This window comes from Canis aureus, chromosome 12 (genome assembly GCF_053574225.1).
Source record: "Canis aureus isolate CA01 chromosome 12, VMU_Caureus_v.1.0, whole genome shotgun sequence".
NCBI classification, from domain to species: Eukaryota; Metazoa; Chordata; class Mammalia; order Carnivora; family Canidae; genus Canis; species Canis aureus.
The window spans coordinates 31,130,489-31,154,742 of NC_135622.1; the positions used below are offsets into that span (position 1 = coordinate 31,130,489).

Sequence of the window (24,254 nt, forward strand, 5' to 3'; positions counted from 1 at the left end):
TTTTTTAAATGATTCTTTTTTTTTTAAGATTTATTTATTCATGAGAGACACAGAGAGGCAGAGACACAGACAGAGGGAGAAGCAGGCTCCATGCAGAGAGCCTGATGTGGGACTCCATCCTGGGGCTCCAGGACCACACCCTGAGCCAAAGGCAGATGCTTAACCACTGAGCCACCCAGGCGTCCCTGAAAAGTGTTTAAATGACGATAAACAAGAAAGTAGAACACACAAATGATATGAACCGTATATTATAAGGTTCTCCAGCTGAATGAAGACTAAAAGAAAATTTGGGAGAAGAGAAAATGGTGGAAAAATGAGTTTTATTTTTCTTTTTAAATAACTTTAGTGTTGTAGACTTGTTTGTTAACAAATAATCCTTTAAAAAAGATACCCAAGCTCCTCACTTGTTGTGGTTGTCTTTGTTAAGTTTTTTAGTAACTAGATGGAAATGAGACCGCCAAGGCAAGCGAGGGTCCAAGAACAGATTTTATTGCAGGCACCCTCGGGCGAGGTTCCACGACTCACGGGGGGAAAGAGAGTGAGTCGAGGAAGTCGCCCCAAGACAAGGTGGTAGGGGGTTTACATAACGTTGTAAGGCAGAACGGTTTCCTATTAGTTGGCTCATATGCAAAGGAAGGATTGCAATCCAACCAGTCAGAGTGACCCTCACTATGCAAAGGAAGGATTGCAATTCGACCAGTCAAAGGTGACTTCCTCCTCTGGGGTTTGAAGAGCATTGGGTTAGGTTGGGGAAGTCCAAAGGAGAGGTGTAAGGGTCTGCTCAAGCTGTCGTCCCAAGTGCAGGTGGTGACAGGAACCTCAGCCATTTTGGCGTATCCGCCATCTTGAGGAGTTTCCCTTCCCGCCTGGCCCCAACAGTCTTTTACTCTGGGTAATAACTGAGTAAATAGTAAGAACATAGAAGTCACATTAGCAACTATCAAGTCTTGAGCTCAGAATGTGACTTACTGATAACGAGAGAAGTCAGGTAAGGGGATTTGAAGGTAACAGATATAGAACACAGGTCCAATAAGGCAGTTGGGAAGAAAAGGATTTGCATGGTTGAATATTTATGAGAAGTAACAAACTCACATTGATTCATTAATTCATTAGTCTATATTGAAGCTGACATACCAACGAGAGAGAGAGAGAGAGAGAGAGAGAGAGAGAAAGTGTGCCAGAGAGCTTTAGTCTTTGTCTTGTCTATTTCATTAGTCTTTCTCTTTATCTCTCTGGAATGCACAATGTTTCTAAAACTTTAATGGTCCCTTTTTTTCTTTTGATTGATCCTTTCCCTGGGGGCAGCTGAGCAATTCACCTGGAGGAATGACTCAAATCATTCCTGATTTTAAATATTAATCCTTGGCCAACATAATTAACATAATGTACCAGCACTTGGAAAGACTCAAACAAAACAGCCTTTACACATAGGAGATGCATCCACCCCAAGCTGCTCTTCCGTATAATCTTGCCCCAAATTTGCATGAGTGGCTTGGGGCAAAACCTCCTAGTCCTTGGCTGCCAATGTCATGTATTAATGGAGTAAAGCAGGCTGACAGTCTGCAGCCTGAGAAGGTTTTTGGAGAAGAGCCTATGTGTCAGGGTTGATTACAGCCTGGTTTAAACCTTAGGTTGTGGATGGACCATGAAAAAAGCAGATTGATGACTACTTTGTGGTCAGATGACCCCAGATACTTAGATATTTCAAAAGGAAAAAGAAAAACCTTAGAATCATCTCCAGGGTATAGACACTGTGGTAGGTCCAGTGCAAATTATAAGCTTTGGGCTAGACATGGCTCCTGCCCACAACCCAGAAGAGTGTATTAGAGGGACAGGATAGAAATAGAGATAGAATTCAAGTCAATAAACATACCTCACAGAACAAAATACAAGTAGCTCAAAATGATCAACTTTGAGTTAGAAAACCTAGGTTTAAATCCTAGCTAGGTTCTCTGTGTCATCTTGGACAGGTACCCAGACTTATTATCATTTTTTTTTTAAAGAGAGAGCCAGTAAGTGAATAGGAGCAGAGGGGTGGGACAGAAGGAGAGGAGAGAGAGAATTCCAAGCAGGTTCCATGCTCTCGTGGGGCCTGATGTGGGCCTCCATCCCATGACTGTGAGATCATGACCTGAGCCAAAATCAAGAGTCAGATGCTTAACTGACTGAGCCACCCAAGTGCCCCAGCTTAATATCATTTTCAAAATGGCAATGAATAATGCCTACCTCAATAGTATTAAATAAGACAATGCATTTGAGAATCTGTTGAGTCCACAAGATGGAATGCATAAGGCACTGTTTTATTTATTTATTTTTTAAAATTTGTGATAGTCATACAGAGAGAGAGAGAGAGAGGCAGAGACATAGGCAGAGGGAGAAGCAGGCTCCATGCACCGGGAGCCTGACGTGGGATTCGATCCTGGGTCTCCAGGATCGCACCCTGGGCCAAAGGCAGGCTAAACCACTGTGCCACCCAGGGATCCCAAGGCAGTGGTTTTCAAAGTTGATGGCACATTCAAATCACTCAGAGGTTTAAAAAAAATGTTGATGCCTGGATCACACTTCCAGAGATTCTAAATTAACTGGTATCATATGTGGACTTGGCAGTGAAATATATAGAAGGGTAGAGGAGAAAAAAACAAATCCACAATTATAACTAAAGGTTTTATTTAATACCCTTGTCTCAATAATTGATAGAACAAGCAGACAGAAAATCAGTAAGGATATGAGAGACTTGAACAATACTATCAACGAATTTGACTTACTTGACATTTTAAGAACATTCCACTTGGGATCCCTGGGTGGCGCAGCGGTTTGGCGCCTGCCTTTGGCCCAGGGCGCGATCCTGGAGACCCAGGATCGAATCCCACATCAGGCTCCCGGTGCATGGAGCCTGCTTCTCCCTCTGCCTATGTCTCTGCCTCTCTCTCTCTCTCTGTGACTATCATAAATAAATAAAAATTAAAAAAAAAAATTTAAGAACATTCCACTTAACAATAACAGAACACATATTCTTTTCAAATATATACATAGAACATTTTCCAAGATAGACCACATTCTAGGCTATAAGATAAGCCTTAAGAAATTCAAAAATAGGGGATCCCTGGGTGGCGCAGGGGTTTGGCACCTGCCTTTGGCCCAGGGCGCGATCCTGGAGGCCCGGGATCGAATCCCACATCGGGCTTCCGGTGCATGGAGCCTGCTTCTCCCTCTGCCTGTGTCTCTGCCTCTCTCTCTTTCTCTCTCTGTGACTATCATAAATAAATAAACATTAAAAAAAAAGAAAAAGTAATTCAAAAATATTCAAATCAGACAAAGTGTGTTCTTTGACCACAGTGGATTAATCTAGATAGTAATAACAAAAAGATATCTGGGAAATATCCAAATATTTGGGAACAAATTTAGACAATTCTAAGTAATCCATAGGTCAAAGAAGAAATAAAAAGGAAAATCAGGAGATATTTGGAACTAAATGAAAACACAACATATCAAAATTTGTAATATTCAGCCCAAACATATATTTATAGGGAAATTTATCACACTAAACACATTAGAAAAAAAGGAAGTTCTCAAATTAATGATCTTAGATTCTACCTTAGGCAACTAGAAAAGGAACAAATTAAACCTAAACCAAGCAGAAAAATGTAAATAATAAGGATGAAGAAGTCAGCAAAATAAAAACAAAAACAATAGAGAAAAATCAATGAAACAGAAAGCTATTTCTTTGGAAAGATCAATCAAATTGATAAATCTGTAGCCAGACTCATTAGGAAAAGGAGAAAGGATATAAATTACTAGTATCAGGAATGAGAGAGGTGATATCATTACAGATTATGCAGATATTAAAAGCATTAGGAGAGAATATTAAGAACAACTTTATGCCAATAAATTTTATCAACTTGGAGAAGATGGAAAAATTCTTTGGTAAATGCAAATTACTACAGCTTATTCATAGAGAAATAGATAGCCTGGATAGTTCTATATCAAATAAATAGAATTAGTAGCTAAAAATCTCTCCACAGAGAAAACTCCAGTCCCAGATGGTGAATTCTATAAAATATTTAAGGACAAAATAATACTGATTTCATACACAAACACTTCAAGTAAATTGAAGAGGAGAGGATATATCCCAACTCATTCTTTGAGACCAGAAATTACTCTGACACCAAAACCAGACATTACAAAAGTAAAAACCAAAATTCCTCACTAGAATCGATGCAAAAATCCTTAAGCAAATTTTAGCAAATAAAGTCTAATAAGATATAAAAAAAGATAATAGATAATAATCAAGTGGGGTTTACCCCAGGAATGCAAATTTGATATTTTAAAATCAATTTAATTCACCATATTAACATGAATATCTTATAGTTGGATATAATTAAAAGAAAAACCATATGAATATCTCAATAGAACCCCAAAATGGATTTGACACAATGTAAGATCCATTTCTGATTTAAAAAAAAAAGCAACTCTCAGCAAAGTAGGGAACTTCTTAACTTGAGATTCCTTTTTTTAAAAAATATTTTTTAATTTCTTATTTATTTATGATAATCACACAGAGAGAGAGAGAGAGAGGCAGAGAGAGAAGCAGGCTCCATGCACCAGGAGCCCAACGTGGGATTCGATCCTGGGTCTCCAGGATTGCACCCTGGGCCAAAGGCAGGCGCCAAACCGCTGCACCACCCAGGGATCCCACTTCTCAACTTGAGAAAGAGCATCTATGAAAAACATAAAGCTAACATCATACTTAATGGTAATGACTGCTTCTTCTCTAAAACCAGGAATGAAGCAAACTGTCCACTGCCATTACTTCTATTCAACACTCTACTGCTTCTTGCTAGTTCAATAAGATAAGAAAAAAAATAAAAGGAATCCAGACTGGACAAGAAGAAATAAACTGTTTTTATTTTCAGATAACACAATTATCTATGTAGAAAGTCCTATGGAATGTACAAAAAAGGGGTAGAATTAGTGAGTTTAGAGAGGCTGCAGGATACAAGGTCAATACTAAAAATCAACTCTATATCTAAACAGTTTCAAGGACTGTAGGAAATTGAAATTATATAACTATTAGCATTTGTAGAAGCATAAAAATATCAAATACTTAGAAACAAACCTCACAAAAGAAGCATAAAACCTGTACACTGAAAAAACATTGCTAAGAGAAATAAAAGAAGACCTAAATATATGGAGAGATTTATTGCATTCATAGATTGAAAGAGTCAATATTGCTAAGATGCTAGTTCTCCCCAACTAGATCTATAGATCCAATGTAATCTCAATCAAAATCCTACTAAGCTTTATAAACCCAGAAATTAACAAACTTATTCCAAAATTATTTTTCTTAGAATTAATAAAGAATAAAGTTGGATTTCAATTGTAAAGCTACTAAAATCAAGACAGTGTGATTTTTTTTTTTTTTAATTTTGTTTATTCATGAGAGACACAGAGAGAGAGGCAGAGACACAGGCTGAGGGAGGAGCAGACTCCATGCAGGGAGCCCAACGTGGGACTCGATCCTGGGTCTCCAGGATTATGCCCGGGCTGAAGGTTGCGCTAAACCACTGAGCCACTGGGGCTGCCTAAGACAGTGTAATTTTACTATGAAGACAGATCAGTGGGACAGAATTGCATATCTAGAATTGATCCATAAATATATGGTCTATTGACTTTCAAAAAAAGGTGCAAAGGCAACTCAGTGGAAGAAAAACCAGTCTGCAGCTATTGGATATCTATATGCAAAAAAAAGTAAACATCATTCCAAACCTTGCATCACATATAAAAATTAACTCAAAGTGGATCATAGGCCTAACATAAAATCTAAATTATAAAACTTCTAGAAAAAATATAGCACAAAATCTTTGTGACTTTAGGGTTAGGCAAAGATTTCTCAGATTTTTACCAAAACAATCCATAAAGGAAAATTAATTGGACTTCATCAAAATTAAGAACTTTAGGGGATCCCTGGGTGGCGCAGCGGTTTAGCGCCTGCCTTTGGCCCAGGGCACGATCCTGGAGCCCCGGGATCGAATCCCACATCGGGCTCCCGGTGCATGGAGCTTGCTTCTCCCTCTGCCTATGTCTCTGCCTCTCTCTCTCTGTGTGACTATCATAAATAAATAAAAATTTAAAAAAAATTAAGAACTTAAAAAAAAACTTTTCTTTGAAAGACATTGCTAAGGGAATAAAAGGATTGGGAGAAAATATTTGTCAACTATATATCTGACAAAGGACTTATATACAAAATATATAAAGGACTCTTAAAACTCAACAATTAAGTAAACAAAACAAAATGTATTATAGAAAATTAGAAGGGGCACCTGGCTGGCTTAGTCAGTAGAGCATGGGACTCTTAATCTCAGGGTTGTGAGTTAAAGCCCCACATTAAAAAAAATAATAATAACAAAAAGATTTGAAAGACTTCACCAAAGACTCACACCAAAGAAAAATAAGGATGCAAAATATACATGAAAAGATTCTCAACATCAGTAGTTATTAGGGAAGTGTAAACCAGTACCATAATGGAGAGACCATTACTTATCTATTAGAAGGCTAAAATAAAAAATACTAACAGTATCAACTGCTTGAGAGGATATGGAACTGGAATTCTTTTTAAAAAGATTGTATTTATTTATTCATGAGAGATACAGAGGGAGAGGCAGAGACGTAGGCAGAGGGAGAAGCAGGAGCCCGATGTGGAACTTGATCCTGGGACTCGGGGGTCACACCCTGAGTGGAAGGCAGACACTCAAGCCCTGAGACACCCCAAGTGTCCTGAACGAATTCATATACACTTCTAATGGACAAGTAAAATGGTACAACCACTTTGAGAAACAGTTTGGCAGCTTATTTTATTTTATTTTTTTAAAGATTTTATTTATTTATTTATGATAGACACAGAGAGAAAGAGAGAGAGAGAGAGAGAGAGAGAGAGAGAGAGAGAAAGGGCAGAGACACAGGGAGGCTCCATGCAGGGAGCCCAACGTGGGACTCAATCCCAGGACTCCAAGATCACGCCCTGGGACGAAAGCAGGCGCTAAACCACTGAGCCACCCAGGGATCCCTGGCAGCTTATTTTAAAGTTAAGTGTATGCCTGCCACACCTACTTCTAGGCATTTACTTAGAGAAGTAAAAACTTATATACCTATACATTGAAGTTTATAGCAATGTCATTCATAATTGTTTAAAACTGGAAACAACCCAAATGTCCTTCAGTGGTGAATAGTTAGACAAAATGTACATCCATACAATGAAATATTACTCAGCAATAGAAAGGTGAAGCTATTAAAACATGCAACATTGTGGATGAATCTCACAATTACGCTCCATGAAAGAAGGTAGACACCCCCACCAAAAGCAGGGTTCCATTTATGTAAATTCTAGAAAATGCAAACTCATGTATAGTATCAGAAAAGTAAGTTGTTGTAGGATGAGGGGAGAGATTACCAAGGGGCATAAGCAATTTTAGGGGTAATTAGCTTGATCGTGGTGATAGGTATATAACATATCAAAATTTACCCAATTATATACTTTAAGTATGTGCAGCTTATTGTTTGTTATTTATACCTCAAGAAAACTGTTTTAAAAAATGTAATCCTCGGGGCACCTGGGTGGCTCAGTGATTGAGTTCACCTGCCTTCTGCTTAGGGGGTGATCCTGGGGTCCTGGGATCAAGTTCCTCATCAGGCTCCCTATGGGGAGCCTGCTTCTCCCTCTGCCTATCTCTGACTCTCTCTGTGTGTCTCTCAAGAATAAATAAAATATTTTAAAAAATGTAATCAGGTGACTAATGTACAGCTAAGTTTGAGGAATACTGGAACACATATATAACTAAAGTCTTTAGCCTTTGGCTTAGAGGTTGGGCTACCATTAACCCACAGAGAGTTTTTTGTTTTCCAGATTCTAGCCAGTTACAAATCTGAAATCTACAGGATAGCTACAGAATGAGCATACAAATCATCAGATGGATTCATTTTAGTAGTTCCAGAGCCTTCATTTTAAGCTGCAAGGAAGTACTAGATAAAAATTGCTAATCTGAAATGAAATACAGCAAGAGACTCAAGCCTTTAAACTTCCAGAGCTATAAATCACCCGTAGTGCAGAGACAATTTTGGAACTGGGGATTTGATGAAATTGCTCCTCCCATGCCTTACAGACTCAGCTTCTGAACTACCCTTACTTTATTAGAGGTTGTTACTTGAGTCCATTCCATTTTCTGCTTCTCTTTCCTTTGACTTAATCTGCAGGGCTTCCAAGAATAGGTACTTGAATGTATTGAAAAAGTTGCTTTGTTAGGCTATGTGAGACTTCCTTAAATGAGTATATTTCTTCTCAATAACTCAAACTATGAAGGACCTGATATTGGCTGAATGAGACCAGTCAGTCCACTGTGTCCAGTGTGTTCAGAGGCAGGGGAATGACCTACAGTAGCATTTTTTTAAAGGATTATTTATTTATTTATTCATGAGAGACACAGAAAGACAGAGAGGCAGACACAGGCAGAGGGAGAAGCGGGATCCATGCAGGGACCCCAATGTGGGACTCGATCCTGGGTCTCCAGGATTACACCCTGGGCTTAAGACAGCGCTAAACCACTGAGCCACCCAGATTGCCCAGTAGTATATTTTAATCTTCAACATGCATATGAATCACCTGGTGGTCCCATCAAAATGCAGATTCTGAGTCAGTTAGGGGTGGAACCAAATTCTGCATTTCTAATCAGCTTCTCCTTGGTAATACCAGTGCTGCTAGTTGGGTTGCAAGACAAATGACCTTTCAAAGTCATTTCATCTCTGGTACACTATGAAGCAATAATGATCCTAATAGGGAAGAAGTCATTCAAGCCAAAGGGAGGAACAAATCTATTACACTGCATTTGATGACACTCTCGAAGTTAAGAAATCCCTCATTACATAAATGTTTATACATGTGTTTAAGAGTATGGATGCATTTGTTGTGAATATCTCAGAAGGTTTACAAAATGTTGTTGATTGAATTTTCTTACCTTTTTCTGAAAAGGATTTGCAATATAGAATGGTTTCTGTAGGTTATAGTTAAATCAACTGAAGCCACTTTATCATTTTTGCATCCAACCACCTCTTGTGTATGCTTCTCTCCCCCTGCATTTCTTTTCCCAAAGGATATATAATACTGAGGTATGAAAGTTGAATGTGTACTATACTACACAGCTCATGTTTTCAGTTCTTATGACAAATAGGCTGGTCTCTCTATAATGATAGTGAGAGGATTATGTTGCATGTCCTGATTTTTCCTCTTTTTTGAGGCAAAGACAGTTTTGGTAATAGCAGCAGTTGCTTTTCATGATTTAGAGTTATAGTAAAATCTGCTGGAAAGAATTGCAGGACAGTTTTGAGGCCTGGTCATGAATCTTCCTCGGGAAGCTGGCTGCAGCCTTTGGGTGGGTCTTTCTCACCCACTACTTACTTTCTTACCCCTCTGCTTTATACATCAAACTGCATGATTTTTTTCCAAAGCAAATTCTTGATTTTTGGAAAGGAATAGAGTAGTTGAGTTTTGCCTAAAATGGACACATTTAAACAAACACATTTCAAATATATGCGAATTTGCAATTTAAACCCAGTGTCCTTGATGTGCTTAAAATCAGGCCAGTCTGTTTTCATCAGAATTCTTATTATGGGTAATTTTCCATCTCAGTTTACCTTGCTATTTAAATGAGTTCATCATAATTTTCAATGAAAATAATGGAGAAAAATATGTCCACGAAAGCTAAGAGTAAATCCATACTCATAGTTCTGTATTCCTTGTCCAGGATTCCTTGTTTGCTGATTACAAGAGCAATTTTCTGTCTTTCAAGTCCATTTCTGCAGAAGAATTTGAATCACCACTGGAATGAGTGTGGTAACGGGAGTAGCTCTGTCAACAATATGTGACACGAGGGAGGGGAGCAGAGGAGCAGGGCTGTCTGGACGATGGTTTTGGATGGGGTTTGGGATTTTTGTTGTTGCCAGAAAACTCGAAGTTCAAAGAGAGTAGGAGAGCATATTGATTAGCTCTGGACTGGTCAAAGACTAGATTTATATCTGAGTTTAACTAATGTTTTACACATGGTCTCCGTTGTGTTTAAAAGATGTTGTACCCGGGTTATTTAAAGACTAGGGCCAGCTGAAAGCAATTCTTCTTCTTGTCTTCTCTCCTCCAAACCATGATCATTTAGTAGGCAGTTAAATATTAAATCTCTAGGAACAAAAGAAGTGTGACTGGCCCAAATGACCTGTGATCTCTGAAGTCCCCACTGGCGTCACAAGATTTCCGTGGCTTATTATTCGCCCCAAACCCCTATCCCAGAGGCCATGTACACGGGGCTATCTGGAGGACCAAGGTGACCCACTTGCCTATGTGCCAATTCATCTTTCTTTTCCCAGTTTGTCAAAGATATTTGGATTTTCTGATATAAATTTCAGCCCCAATCAGTTAATTTCCATAAAAAAATTATGTTGCTACATCATTGATGGTATTATGGTAAGCTCTTTACACGAATTAAGTATTTAATTCTCGGGGAGGCCTGGGTGGCTCAGCAGTTTAGCGCTGCCTTCAACCCAGAGCCTGATCCTGGAGATCCCGAATCGAGTCCCATGTCCACGTCGGGCTCCCTGCGTGGAGCCTGCTTCTCCCTCTGCCTGTCTCTGCCTCTCTCTCTCTCTCTCTCTCTCTCACTGTGTGCCTATCATAAATAAATTTAAAAAAATAAAAATAAAAAATAAAAAAAGGTTAAAGAAAAAAGTATTTAATTCTCATGATAACCATTCTACAGTTCAGAAACCTGAGGCTCAGGTAGGTTCCACACAACCTGCTCAAGTCCTCAAGGGCAGGATCCAAAATACAGACAATTTAACCCCAGAACATATGCTCTTAACCATTATGGTGTCCAGCTTCCCTCATCTGTGGATTCCTTCAGGACTTGGGAACAGATGGAGTTTGGGAAAGGGAAAAGGATGTGCACTGTTTAATAAAGCTGCTTTAAAGCTTCATACTTGTTCATCTGTTCAACAGTAGCCTGTTCCTGCTCAACTCTTCCAGAAGTATACTTTCAGTTACAGGTCACAGTATCACCCCATAGCAGACACCTTTCCTGCTAAGTGGCCTCTACGCTAATTCTCTCCACATGGGGTAGGTCTCCTGTAGCCAGGTTTCTATTTTAAAACCAGTCCTCCTGGTCAGGCTGGTGAGCCCCAAGCTGGGTCAACAAGATTCTTTCTATTGGAAATCTGAGACTGGGAAAGAAGGATGGAGTTCCCTGTGTTTGGAACCATTCTATGCAAAGTTAGTGTAACATGCAAACTCAGGTAGGAAAGCCATTTTCCTCTACCAATGAGAGAAAGGAGAGAGGAGGGGAGGAGAGATGGGAGGGGAGAGAAGGGAGGGGAGGAGAGATGGGAGGGGAGACAAGGGAGGCTAGGAGAGAGACAGAATATAAAGAACAGGAAGCAGACACACAGAGAAGCTGAGACCAGATAGGGAACTTTCTGCCAGCTTTCCAGTACAGTGAAGCATTCCTCTTTCCCTAAGAATACACTCCCCTTTTACTTAAGCTGGTCTGAGCTGGTTTCTGTCCCTTGTCATTAAAATCCTGATTAATGGGCACCTGGGTGGCTCAGCGGTTGAGTGCCTGCCCTCAGCTCAGGTCGTGATCCCGGGGCCCTGGGATCCAGTCCTACATTGGGTTCCCCACAGGGAGCCTGCTTCTCCCTCTGCCTGTGTCTCTGCCTCTTTTTCTCTCTGTGTGTCTCTCATGGATAAACAAAACCTTCAAAAAAATAATAAAATCCTGATTAATACTCATTCAAAGTCCTATAAGATCCAGGGACTCTGACACTTCTGTATCTCCTCAGAATCCAACAAAAGACTTTGCGAACAATCAGCGTTTTCTTCTTTCTTTTCCCTAGTGTTTTTCAACCCTCCCTGCTTCTGTTGAATCTTGATTCAACCATCTAACTGTATTGTTTGAATCCAGACTCCTTTCTCTCCTGTTCACCTTACATTCTACCATGAGATTGGTCTTCCAAAACTTGGTTTTCCCCCATTTGTTGCCTTCCAGCCCCCAAATCATCAGTGGCTCACTAACCTCTAACTGTGCTTCATGGAACGCCAGAGATGTTCCATGACAAAAAAACTTCTGTGGTTAAAGACTCTTGGGATATGTGATTCCTCTCTCTTGACTCTGGCACATACATAAGCATATTAAAGGCTTTGAGAAGTTCTGCTTATAAGTCATCTCCACCACTAACAAACAAAAACAAAAACAAAACCAAGCTTGAATGTGTTTGATTTAATGTTTCCTCCTTTCTTGCTGTAACACTGACAGTGCAAGGGGAAATACCTACAGAAGCCTTTTGGCTCTCTGCCTCTATGCCCCAAATGTGAGTTATCTGATTTGATTGGCCATTTCTCCCTCAGCTGCAGCCAGATGAGCCACCTTGCTTCCTGTGCTTTGTTCCCTCTGTGCCTTTGGCAGTGTCCCCTCTGTGCGGAATCCTCCTCCTCGTCCACTCCACCTCCAAGCTTCATCTCCATGATGGAGCTTTCTCAAGTCACCCAAGTCCACATTGTGCCTATGCTTTCGTCACCTCCTAAAGCCCTTGTGATCTGAACTAGAGTTAGCATTTGGTCATACAGAGAGTCTTGTGTTTCTAATTAACTCTTTTATTTACTTTTTTAAGATTTTTAATTTATTTACCACAGACACATACAGAGAGAGAGAGAGAAGCAGAGACATGGACAGAGGGAGAAGCAGGCTCCGTGCAGGGAGCCTGATGTGGGACTCGATCCCCGGTCTCCAGGATCATGCCCCGGGCTGAAAGCAGAGCTAAACCGCTGGGCCACCTGGGCTGCCCTCTAATTAACACTTTTATAACTGTATGTTTATTAACCCAAGAAGACTGCAAGTTTTTGAAAGGCAGAAATCACATATTTTCTTCTATAATAACCAGCCAGGGACTAGCACAAATGCAATGAATGATTTGGGCTAACTCCCTCATAGAATGACAAACGTTTTCTCCCCATCTGCTCAAGAATGGTCTAGTCTTGGCATGTAGAGGTAAGGCTGCTCAAAGCCTCATGCCAGGTTTTCTCTGAAGAACACAAGGACAGCTTAATCTTTGTGAAGAGTTACTTCTGCCATGGCAAGGTTCTCTTGGGTATAGGATTTTAAAGGGATCCTTATTGGCTTTGTAAGGGATGGATGTCAGCATGTCTGAAAATAGGAGTTGTGCAAGATAACCTTGCCATAGTTAAATTTCCATTCTCAGAAACAGCCTAACTGCTCTTCCATATAAAACTGGTTGAATCTATATAGCACATTCACAGCAGAAAACCATAAATAGCTTTTAACAAATCATATTGTTGAGGAATATTTAATGACTTGGGAAGACATTTATGATGTATTGTTAAGTGAGAAAAAATTCTAAAATAACCACTATCCTGTTTTTATAACTTGATTAAAAAAAGAATATTTATGCATTGAAACAGCACTGGAAAGGCAAACTACCATCACTGGTTATATCTGGGTGGTGGGATCACAAGTATCATTTTTTTTTTTCAATTCCTTCTTGTATTTTTCTGGTTTTCAACATTGAACATGTATGACTTCTGTAACCAGGAAAAAAAAAATCATCCAAAATACAACTCCATGTTTTTTCTCTTTCCCCAGTACTTGCCTTCACATTGAATGTTTTAAGTCAGATTCAGAACCCCAGAGAATCCTCTCTATTTTAACTTTGTGCCTTAATCCCTTGTTGGCCTTGGCCAGCTTTCTTTTTTTTTTGACTAGGCATTGGGGTAATATAGGAATGTCTCAGAATTCACTGATGACCTAGACACTGTTTGGGGTCAGCATTCAAGGTGAGTATAGACCTGTTCTGATTCCTTTTATTCATTTCTCTCCATCTCATTCTCTTTTCCCCTAGAAATAAAATGCTGATGGATATATATGTTAAAATCACCTTCTGGGGGCTAAGATGAGACATGGAAGAGAGGCTTAGAATCACGCAATATCTTCACAAGAGTATAGCTTTACCTACTACTGCCTAAGATTCCAGTTCAGCTGCTTTGCTCCTGTGCTGATCAGAATAATAACCAGAAAGAGCTAAGACTTGGAAGGAGTTTGAGCAAGCCAGAAACCCTTATGTTGGAAATGAAGAAAAGAAAAGATCCAGGGAGGCAGGGAAAGGACAAAAGCATCAAGAGTTCTGTGTGTGGTGATCCCTGGGTGGCGCAGCGGTTTGGCGCCTGCCTTTGGCCCAGGGCGCGATCCTGGAGACCCGGGATCGAATCCCACATCAGGCTCCCAGTGCATAGAGCCTGCTTCTCCCTCTGCCTATGTCTCTGCCTCTCTCTCTCTCTCTCTGTGTAACTATCATAAATAAATTAAAAAAAAAAAAAAGAGTTCTGTGTGTGTGTTTGTGAGACAGAGAGAGAGAGAGAGAAAGAGAGAAAGATGGAGGTGTAGAGGGTGGGAGAGGGGTATGGGCTCAGTTTTGGGAGAGTGAAAAGGAAAGAAATGGACAGCTGTGAATGGAAAAAAGAGAGGTTTGTCTTCTGAGAATATACTTAACCCCTTTGACTTATTCTCATGAGATTGGGTAAATATTTTAACTGATTTAAATTACACTTCTCTACAGGAGTGCTATTTCTTCTATCCCCATTGTTCTTGGCTTACACAAACATGAATGCCTTCCTCAAGAATGGAAGAATTCTAAGGAGAAAATGACACAGGCTTACCCCACTTCAATGCCTATTGGCCACTTGTTTAGCATCAGGTGGCCTCCATCAATGCACATATATTCTACACGATGAAAGGTACAGTTGAGCATGCTCCTGTGTTGGAAAAGACTGCACTATGGTTTGAGTATATCCTGTGCATTGGGGTGTTGTTATCATGTCTGGTCAAGAAATATCTTCTAGGGCCTCTGTCCACAGTCTTTTGGAAACTAAGGGATGCTTGGGGGTTGTTTAGGTGTTTTGAGGCAAAGCCTCAAGACTGTAAAGGCTTCTGAAATTCTGTTTCTCTTTAGGACAGGTCAAGCCTCCTGCCCCAGACCCTCCTCTGGTCTCAAGCCCCTATTGCAGCAACTTGGCTGATACTCCAGAATCTGTAACCAAAAGGTCTGGAAGAACTTAGAAGCCTCATTTAACTTGGTTTATCCTGAGTGCACAGGCTCCTTGCATAACACTGGCATCTTTGGATAAAGGATATGCTGGCAGTTAGCCTCAGGGCTGCAATTCCTGAAAGAAAGGAAGGCATGGCCTCCAGAAGGCCTCTGTTAGCAGGGGACATGGCAGGGGTCAGCCATGCAGAACTATGAACCCATCTGCATCCGATAATTGCCGAATTCTGATGAAATGGGACCGGAAACTGCCCGAAATATCTGATACTGCAATATCCTCTACTGAGAAGGCACTTCAGGGAACAGGAGGAGGAGACGTGTTTCTTTTCCCAAGACTTCACTCATAGGATCCTCTCTTTTTCCCTTTACTTCTTCTGATGCCTCTCTGTCAAACTGTAAATGGCTCATATAAGGCTAGGAAAGCAGCTAAAAAGCAATTGTCCAAGAATGGCAATTGGATAAGTCAGTGTCATTGGCCCAGGCCTGTATTTACTTTCTATTAAAGTCACTTTATTACCTACTATGTGGGAGATCTTACCTTTCTCTTTCTATCTATAATTATAAGCATGCAGCTCAGTTGTTCATTTCAACTTGACCAGACTTTGCTTGTTAATCATGTGTTGCAAGTCAGGTCCAGTTGCTCTTGCTAATTCCATTTTCTTCTTTGCTCTTGGCCTAGCCATTTCTGATGACTAAGGAAATAAATTCCTCTCTGTTTGGATTCTTTTCACTCATTAAACAAATAAATATATATTGTCTCCCTACCATATGCAAGGCATTATTCTGAGCATTTGGGATATATTTGTTAACAAAATAGACAAAGATTCCTTGTGTGTGACAGTTGGATAATAAACATAACAGATGTAAATTACACAGTATTTTCGAAGGTAATAAATACCTTGGGGACAAAAAACCCCAAGACTGTGCAAGTTATGGGTGATCTGGAAGGTCGGGAAATAGGGGAATGGGCAAGTTTTGGTATTAAACAGGGTGGTTTGGGTGGAACTCATTGAAAAGGTAAGATATAATGACTGAAGGAGTGAGAAGGTTCATCAGGTAGATTTATGGGGCAAGCATGTTGAGGTTGAGGGTAGAGCTAGAGCAGAGACCTCACTGTGGAAACATGCCCCGTATATTGAGGCACAAGAACAGCAAGGAGGCTGGATTCCAAGAATGAGTGTGGATGAGAGTGTCAGGAGAAAAAGAGAGGTAGGAATGGCTACTGAAGGGTTTTGATTAAGAAGTCCTATGATCTAAGGTATATTTTAAAGGGATAAGTCTGGCTTCTGTGTTGAAGGCAAGAATAGAAACGGAGAATTGACAGGAGGCAACAGTAGTAACTGAGGTGACAGATGATGGTGACTTGGACAAATATGGCAACAATGAGGGAGATAAGATATAGCTGGATTTGGATGTACTTCGAAAACAGAATTAATTTCTGTCAGATCTGAGGTCTATGTAATAGGAAGACAGGAGTCAAGAGTGACTATTTTTGGGTCTGAGCATCTGGAAGAAGAGAGTTGCTTTCAATTGTGATGGGAAAGGCTATAGGCAGATCAAGCTTGGGGAAGCAACTCATGAGTTCCATTTTGGACATCCTGAGTTTAGAGATATGGAGCAGACAGTTGGAAATACAGGTCTAGAGTTCAGAGAAGGGGTCTGTGGGCTACAGAAATAAATGTAAGTCATGGGCATATTGATGGAATTTAAAACTACACACCTGTATGAGATCAAAAGAGGCAGATAAAAAAGAGTAGAGGACTAAGGTCTGAACCCAGGGTACTTCAACATTTAGAGATCAGGCAAAAGAGGCGGAACCAGAGAAAGAGACCAAGAGGGTAGGGGTAGTGAAGTAGAAGAAAAAAACAAGAGAATGTGATGTCCTCAAAGCCCAGTGAAGAAAGTGTATCAAAGAGGAGAATGTGGTCAACTATATCAGATGCTATCAATCAATAAGATGAGAACTAAGAATTGACCACTGGATTTAGTAGCATGTAAGTCATGGTAACTTTGATAAGAACAATTTCTGTGGAGTGGTGGGGATATAAGCCTGATCTAGAGTTGGTTTAAGAGAAAACTAGAGGAGAGGAATTGGACATAGCAAGTCTAGATGATTCTTTCAGGAGTCTGCTCTAAAGGGGAGCAAACAAATGAGACAGAGGCTGCCAAGGGAAATATGGCCATTAAAATACCTTGTTGTTTTTTAAGATGGGAGAAACAATGGGATGCTTGTGTGCTCATGGAAATGGTCCAGTAGAGAGTGACAATTTGGTGTAGGAGAGAAAAGGAAGAGTTGCTGAAGTAATGTCCTTGAATAGGTGAGATGTGATGGTGGGAATCTTCAGAGTTCTCTTCTGGTTGCTTGTATTTTTCCATTGGAAAAAGAATCCAATTAGCAGCTGAGACTGAGTTTGGGAAGGAAATGTTAAGGGTTTGAGAAAAGAAGGTATGGAACTGTCATCCAGGAGCATAAGTGAGTGAATGGATCTGGGAATCAGAAGTATGACCACTGGGCAGGCAGCATTAAGGACCCACTAGAGTTCCGTTAGCATGGATTTAAAGTAAGATTGAGCTGTGTAGCTGTGTGTTTTTCTCTAGCCATGTTCAGCTGCAGGTGTGGAGGTGTGGAACAGAGTTGGATTTCACTAGGTCTGTCGTCATGCCAGGTGACTGTGACAAAGAAAAGAGAGGCAAAGAACTGAGAGTGCGTAGAAGTGGTGGGGATTGGGGTATAAATAGATGACAGGCCAGGAATTTACACTAGGTAAGGAGGAGAGAAAGAATATCACAGAGACCACAGTGAAGCCTGCTGGGCTTAACAGATAGTGGAGGTCCTGGTGGGGTCAAAGGATGATTGGGATCATGTGAGGAAGTGAGCTGGAAAGACAGGAGGCTGGGGGTCAGTGAGTGGGGTATGTGAAACTGGGATCATGGAAGGGTTGCAGTTATGGGTAATCATAACTCTGGGTTGAATGGAGGGAAAATTATTGGAGGAGTTGAAGTGACTGAGAGACCTGGGTGTTGGAAGCATCATCTGTGTGGATATGGCAATTACCAACAGTTGAAATGGCATTGGGAAGAGTGATGGTAAAGCAGGATCTAGAATAATCGAAATATGATGCCTGGGGGTCAGGAGAAGACAACAGTGTTCAGATAATCCGATGACATGAAATCCTATGCAAGACACCTATCTCACCTGCATGCCACCTGTCTCACCTCCAGGCCTGTGAGAGAATGAGGGCTGTGAGAGAAAAATCAGGCCTTGCTTAGGAAGCCTGCCATGTCTCAGGGAACTCGGGGGGAGAGCCAGGTGTCCTGTAGGGAAAGAAGTAACAAGAATGGCCATACGATAGGTTGAGGACAAGGGAGATTTTGCTAATCATGGATTATGAACTCTAGAGGTCATGAGGGAAGAGTTTCAGAAATTAGGGAGGATAGAAGGCCACAGAATAAGGGAAAAACAAGGCCTCATAGGGGATCAAAGGCCTGGAGACAAAGTGACTTGGGAGCTAGGGAGATTGTAGAATTGATGCAATCAGGGACAAAGACACAGTGAGATCAGTCCCATTGGATACAAAGTAGATGATGGTGGCAAGACTGAGTGTTGGGATTCAGGAGGGATTTCAGGGGCTTCTGATGATGCGGGAAGGTTCTGAATAGAGCGTACTCCTGACCAAGCCTGGAAACTACCCCTACCCTCTGTAATTTTTCACCTTTTCCAAAGGCTGCATCCAGCAGTTATGACAATTCTTTTTTTTTTTTTTTTAGTTATGACAGTTCTGACTGCCATATTGTCTACTGGTTTTGAAAGAAGTCAGATGTATTTTCCTGATTCCTGAAATTTCTGTTTCTCTAAAAGCCCTATCATCACGTCCACCCTCTCCCCATCCCAGAGTACACATCCAGGGCTCCGCTGACACTTGTCACATGGACTGCTGCCCAGAAAAAGGTCTGAGTTCAGTCATAGAGCTGCCAGCCTCCCAGATGGGCATCTGGGGAAGGGCAGGGCAGCCCCAAGGTCTGTCAGTTCACCTAAAGCTATGTCATCTATTCACACATCTCCATATGAAGCCTCTTCCCCTCTCTGCCTGCACAATAAACTGCTTTGGCAGGAAGAGCTTCCAAATTCAGGGAAGATGGCTTTCCCTCATGTGGTCCACGTTTCAGAGAACACATCTGCTCACCATCTTGGTGAATGAGATCGTGCTTCAGTCCCTGGCTGCCCAGGCCCCAGTTAATCACTTGGTCCTCGTCTTCATTCAGCTCCTCTTCTGGGCTTAGCTCTATTCTGGTCAAAAGCCAGACCCATTCCTTTGGGCTCGCTCACAGCCTGAGTCGGCAGCCCTCTAATCATCTCCAGGGTTTGCTTCTGGATGTTACCCAAGGCACTTCCAGGAGGAGGATTGGGGAAGACAGCCCAGGATGCTAATAAAAACTTGGTGTTTGCTGAGTTAGAATAAAGGATGAACTCCTGGGAAACAGGTGATGTTTCTGTTGTGCATCCATGACAGCTGTCTGAATACTAATTTCTCATCTCATGGTCTTCTAGGACCCTAGAAATCTCTGCTCTGGTATGTCCTGATGCCTTGTCTGGAGGAGTTCCGCTTTCTGTCCTACACTCACCTTAATTTACCACAATTAATCTCCCTAATATTTTAAGTATGGTAAAATGTCCATACCGGCAGTGACTAGTCAGGTTCAATAATTACCTCTTTAGCAAATATTTGCATTTAGTGAGGGAGATGTGAGTCAGCAAATTCCAAAGCCAATGGACCAGGCTGTAGGGTGGAAGACAGGATGGGACAGTCAGGACTGTTGTGGAAGGTACATGTCAGTACAGCCAGATCTTCAGATTTGAGGTAGAAGCTAAAACAATCTAGATATTTCTGTACGATCTTCCAATTGTAAATGTTTGGTTATTAACTCAACTTAAAAAAAAATGCTAGGAAAGCCAAACAAAATATATCTTGGGACCATGGCCCAAAGTGAGATAACAGTGACCTGTATAAATTTAAACACACGTATGGTTCTTTTATAGTTGATTTTTAGTAAAAATAGCCACTTGGGTCTCCATGTGGTCCTGAAATCACATAGGAAGGGCTGGTCTAGGGCTGCCCCTGACCTTGGTGATTTGCATATATCCAGTCCATTTAGAATTCTGCATACAGGCAGTTTGTTCCTCTGTACACTGGGGTCTTGAGTTGATTGCCTGGGCCACTCAGAAAAGCCATCCAGTTCAATGAGGCTGCAATCACTCAGGTCTGTGAGGGGCCAGTGAGTGTTGCAGGAACATCTTCCTCACTGTGAAAGGCAGTTAAAGACCATGGATAAGAGAGCACTGGATGGGATGAGCACTGGGTTTATACTGTATGTTGGCAAATCAAACTTTAATTAAACAAAAAAAAGAAAACAAACAAACAAAAAAGGGATCCCTGGGTGGCGCAGCGGTTTGGCGCCTGCCTTTGGCCCAGGGAGCGATCCTGGAGACCCGGGATCGAATCCCACGTCGGGCTCCCGGTGCATGGAGCCTGCTTCTCCCTCTGCCTGTGTCTCTGCCTCTCTCTCTCTCTCTCTCTCTCTGTGACTATCATAAATAAATAAAAACTTAAAAAACAAACAAACAAACAAACAAACAAACAAACAAGATTCCAGTGGAGTTGTTTCTACTTCTGGTCAAAGAGACCATCAGAGGTGATTAGCCCACAGCAAAAGTTCAAGTCATGACCACTGGAGTCAGATGCCTGGATTCAAACCTCTCTGGTGCTAACCGAGTATCAGATTCCTCATCTGTAAAATGGATTGTTTCCCAGTACTTTCTACATAGGATTTGTTGACATGGGGACCCCTGGGTGGCTCAGCAGTTGAGCATCCGCCTTTGGCTCAGGGTGAGATCCCACGGTCCTGGGATTGAGTCCCACATCAGGCTCCCTGCATGGAGCCTGCTTTTCCCTCTGCCTACGTCTCTGCCTCTCTCTGTGTATCTCTCATAAATAAATAAAATGTTTAAAAAAAGAAAAAGACTTGTTGAGATGGAGCTGGTAAAGTGCTTCCTTAGCACGGTGACTGAAGAGTACGTTCCCACATTGGAAGAGGAGTGTGACTACATTTTTCGGATTATCTAGTATGTGTTAAAACGGAGAATTTATCTAGTTAAAGTTATTTTTACAGCCACATTTAAAAACTGGTAGGTCAGATCTGTTTCACTCATCAACTTCAAACCTGCCCTGCTCTTGCTACGCTCTCTCCAAGCCATCAGATCTCCGAGTTTCCTGGGGACATCTTTTTGTGTCTGAGTTCCTTAGCTCTAGGTGGGAGAGCTTCACTAACTTTTCCCCCATTGGAGTCTCTTACCGCCCAACAGGCTCTGCTTCAGTGAGCTGTACCCCATGGAGTCCCAGGCCTGGTAAATTGGCTTAGAAAGTCGCACTAAACTCTTGGGAATCAGCCTGCGGGGATGGCAATTCTCTTTTCTAGTGGGACTTTATCTCCTCTTTGCACATACTCTTAGCTTCTTCTTTCCCTTCTTTCAGATCTATTCTGCCTCCAACCTATTTCCTCCCCAAAAATGTGCTACCAAAAATTTAGAATCAAAACGTAAATTGTAAAATCTGATTGAGGTTGCTTTCCAGCTGAAGGCAGCATCTCATCCATCTTGAAAGAGGAGTCAGCCTTTCCTGAAGACTGGCCTCAGCATGGGGGTTGCATGGGGGTTCTATGGGAGAAGCCTTCTAAAAATACAAGAGAGGATACACCTACAACTGGGAGTTAGGGAGAGGTATCTTGAGTAGAGGGAAAACCTTTAGGCTGGGGGGTCAGAGGTCTTAGAGAGAGAAAGGGGAAACAGGCCTCTGACACAGATGAAGTCCACCCCTCCCACTGTGGGACACCCGGCTGCAGAGCCATGGTGGCCTGAAGTGCCAGTCTCAGAGAAGGGTGGGTGGGAAGGGGGGCTGCCTGAGAGCTCAGTCTCCTGGCTGGACTAGGATATTTATAGCACCTGTGTTTCTGGACGTGTCTCTACACGTCTAGATTTTTGCAGTCTGTGGCTGTAGCATGTATGGGGAATGAGGGGGCCAAATCTTGCTGCAAGAGCTGATTCTTGGCCTTGGGACTCTGGGTGGAATGAAAGTTATAAAGTCAAAACAAGGGGCCATCTGGGGGAACAGGAGGCAGAATGGCTCTTTCCTGCTGTCTGCAAAGCAGTCGGTGGTCAAGCTCCACCAAACCGGGGCTTTCCAACACCACCTAGTGTTCTATTTAAGGCAGCTGTGGGTAGGGTGAGGCAGGTGTGGATGGTGGGGGAAGCAGACCCCACCCTCCCAGTTGCCTGAGGCTGTGGCTCTGCTCTCTGTTTCCTCCCAGTTCCTCCAAAGGGTTAAAGCCTGAAAGAATGTTCTCTCCCTCTGGGGATCTGCACTTTGAAAGAGGAGCCCGGAGAGCACGTGGTGGCCCATCCTCTGTTCCAGAACAGTAAAACCAGAGTCCAGATTTGTAGACCCATCATCCGGGTCCTCGTCTTCATCTTTCCCTAATCAGTATGTGTCTGGCTGCTCTCAGACTACATTTAAAAAAATCTAAATAGCTGCCTTTTCGGCTTTTCAGGAACCCAGAGAACAAAGACTCCACAGGATTGGATTCTGGACATATATGAATGAGGGAGCAGTTTAGGGCAGGCGTGGCTGGGAGGCCGCCATCGACTGTGCCTACCTGTAAAGCCGGCCCTGACTGCTCCAGAATGTGAGACTGGAAAGGAGGCCCCCGGCAAGGCGGGTGGGAAGATCGGGGAAAACTGAAGACAGTAGTGATACCTGGAGAAACAGAAGCATCGTTGACATTCGTCCAGCACGTGATTTTCCCTATTTAACCTCACGGCAGCACAAAGGAGGAAGCACTAGTGTCAGGGTCACCATTTCACAGATGGAACAACTGAGGCTCTGAAAGGCTTAAGGGACTTGCCGGAGGGTGACGCGGCGAGTGGCAACTTCAGTTTCAAACCCAAGATTCTGGGGACTCGCAAGGCTCGCTGGCGGCCGGGGGCGGGTGGGGGTGGGGGGTGGGGGGCAGGAGGGCGGCTGCGCGGGGGCCGGGGGGGAGGAGCCGAGCCGGGGGGGCGCCGCGCAGGCCGGGGTTGCGGGAAAGGCGGGCTCGGTGGCCCGGGGACGGGAGGCGGCGGCCGGGGCAGCTGCCACACCGGGCCGGCGACTGGGCCGCGCCGCCGGCCCCCCCTCCGGGCCGCTGCGGTCGGGCAGCGAGCAGCCCACATACCGCGCGGCTCAGAGGAAATGGCTGGAATTCCTCCCGCGGCGCCGCGCTCGGGCCTGGGCGGGGCGGGCGGGGCAGGCGGGGCGGGGCGGGCGCCCGAGGGAGCTCGCGCAGGCGCTGCGGGGCGCTGGCGGCCGCCGGGAGTTGGACGCGCGCCCGCGGGGGCGGGGGGCGGGGGTTCCCCGGGGAGCGCTCCCCGAGCTCGAGCAGCCGCACAGGCCCGACCCCCGCGGAGAGCCCCGTCCCGGCCCAGCCTCCTGCCCCCTCAACCTGCCTCTGGCTCAGGTTGTCTGGGGGGCCTGGTGGGGAGTGGGGCTGCATCCCTGCCCCTCGGGCATCGGGCCTGCAGCCCCTGGGATGCCACGCAGCGCACAGCGCACGCCACACACATGGGCCCCTGCGAGGGGACGCGCTGAAGCCCTGCCTGGTGAGGCCTCTGCGCGTCTCAGCCTCCGCTTCCAGGAAGCTCTGGCCCCATAGTTGCAAATGTCCTAGGCCTGGCCTTCTGGGGCTTTGCTGCTGCGCAGGCCTTTCTTTACTGCGGGCCTTGGGAGCAGGGCAGGAGTTGGCTTGAAGGGAGAGGCCGACCCCGCAGGAGCCGCTGGGAGGTATAGGATGAGGACCTGGAGGCGGGGTGCCAGGTTAATAGCGACAGCCTGGGCAGTGACTAGGCCCGAGTAGTGAGGCTGTCTCAGGCTGTTCCAGAGTGTGGAGTCATTCTTGGGGAGAGCTCAGCCTAGGAAAGCTCCTGGGCTTCCCCTGGACTGGACCAAAACATAACTGGGGGGAGGGGAGCATTCAATGGAGGACCTTAGGTTGGGGCCCAGTCACGTCTGCTAGCAAAGTAA

At 43.3% G+C, this 24,254-nt stretch overlaps 1 protein-coding gene across 1 annotated transcript; it reads right to left on the minus strand.

Moving 5' to 3' along the window:
* Positions 1-313: 313 nt before the first annotated feature.
* Positions 314-23,460, minus strand: LOC144280922 (uncharacterized). Its single transcript, XM_077843480.1, has 3 exons — positions 23,410-23,460; positions 22,852-22,952; positions 314-899 (listed from the first exon to the last, which is right to left on the minus strand). Exon 3 carries the CDS (start codon positions 825-827, stop codon positions 522-524), a length of 306 nt encoding a protein of 101 aa, XP_077699606.1. The 5' UTR covers positions 828-899; positions 22,852-22,952; positions 23,410-23,460; the 3' UTR covers positions 314-521.
* Positions 23,461-24,254: the final 794 nt, after the last annotated feature.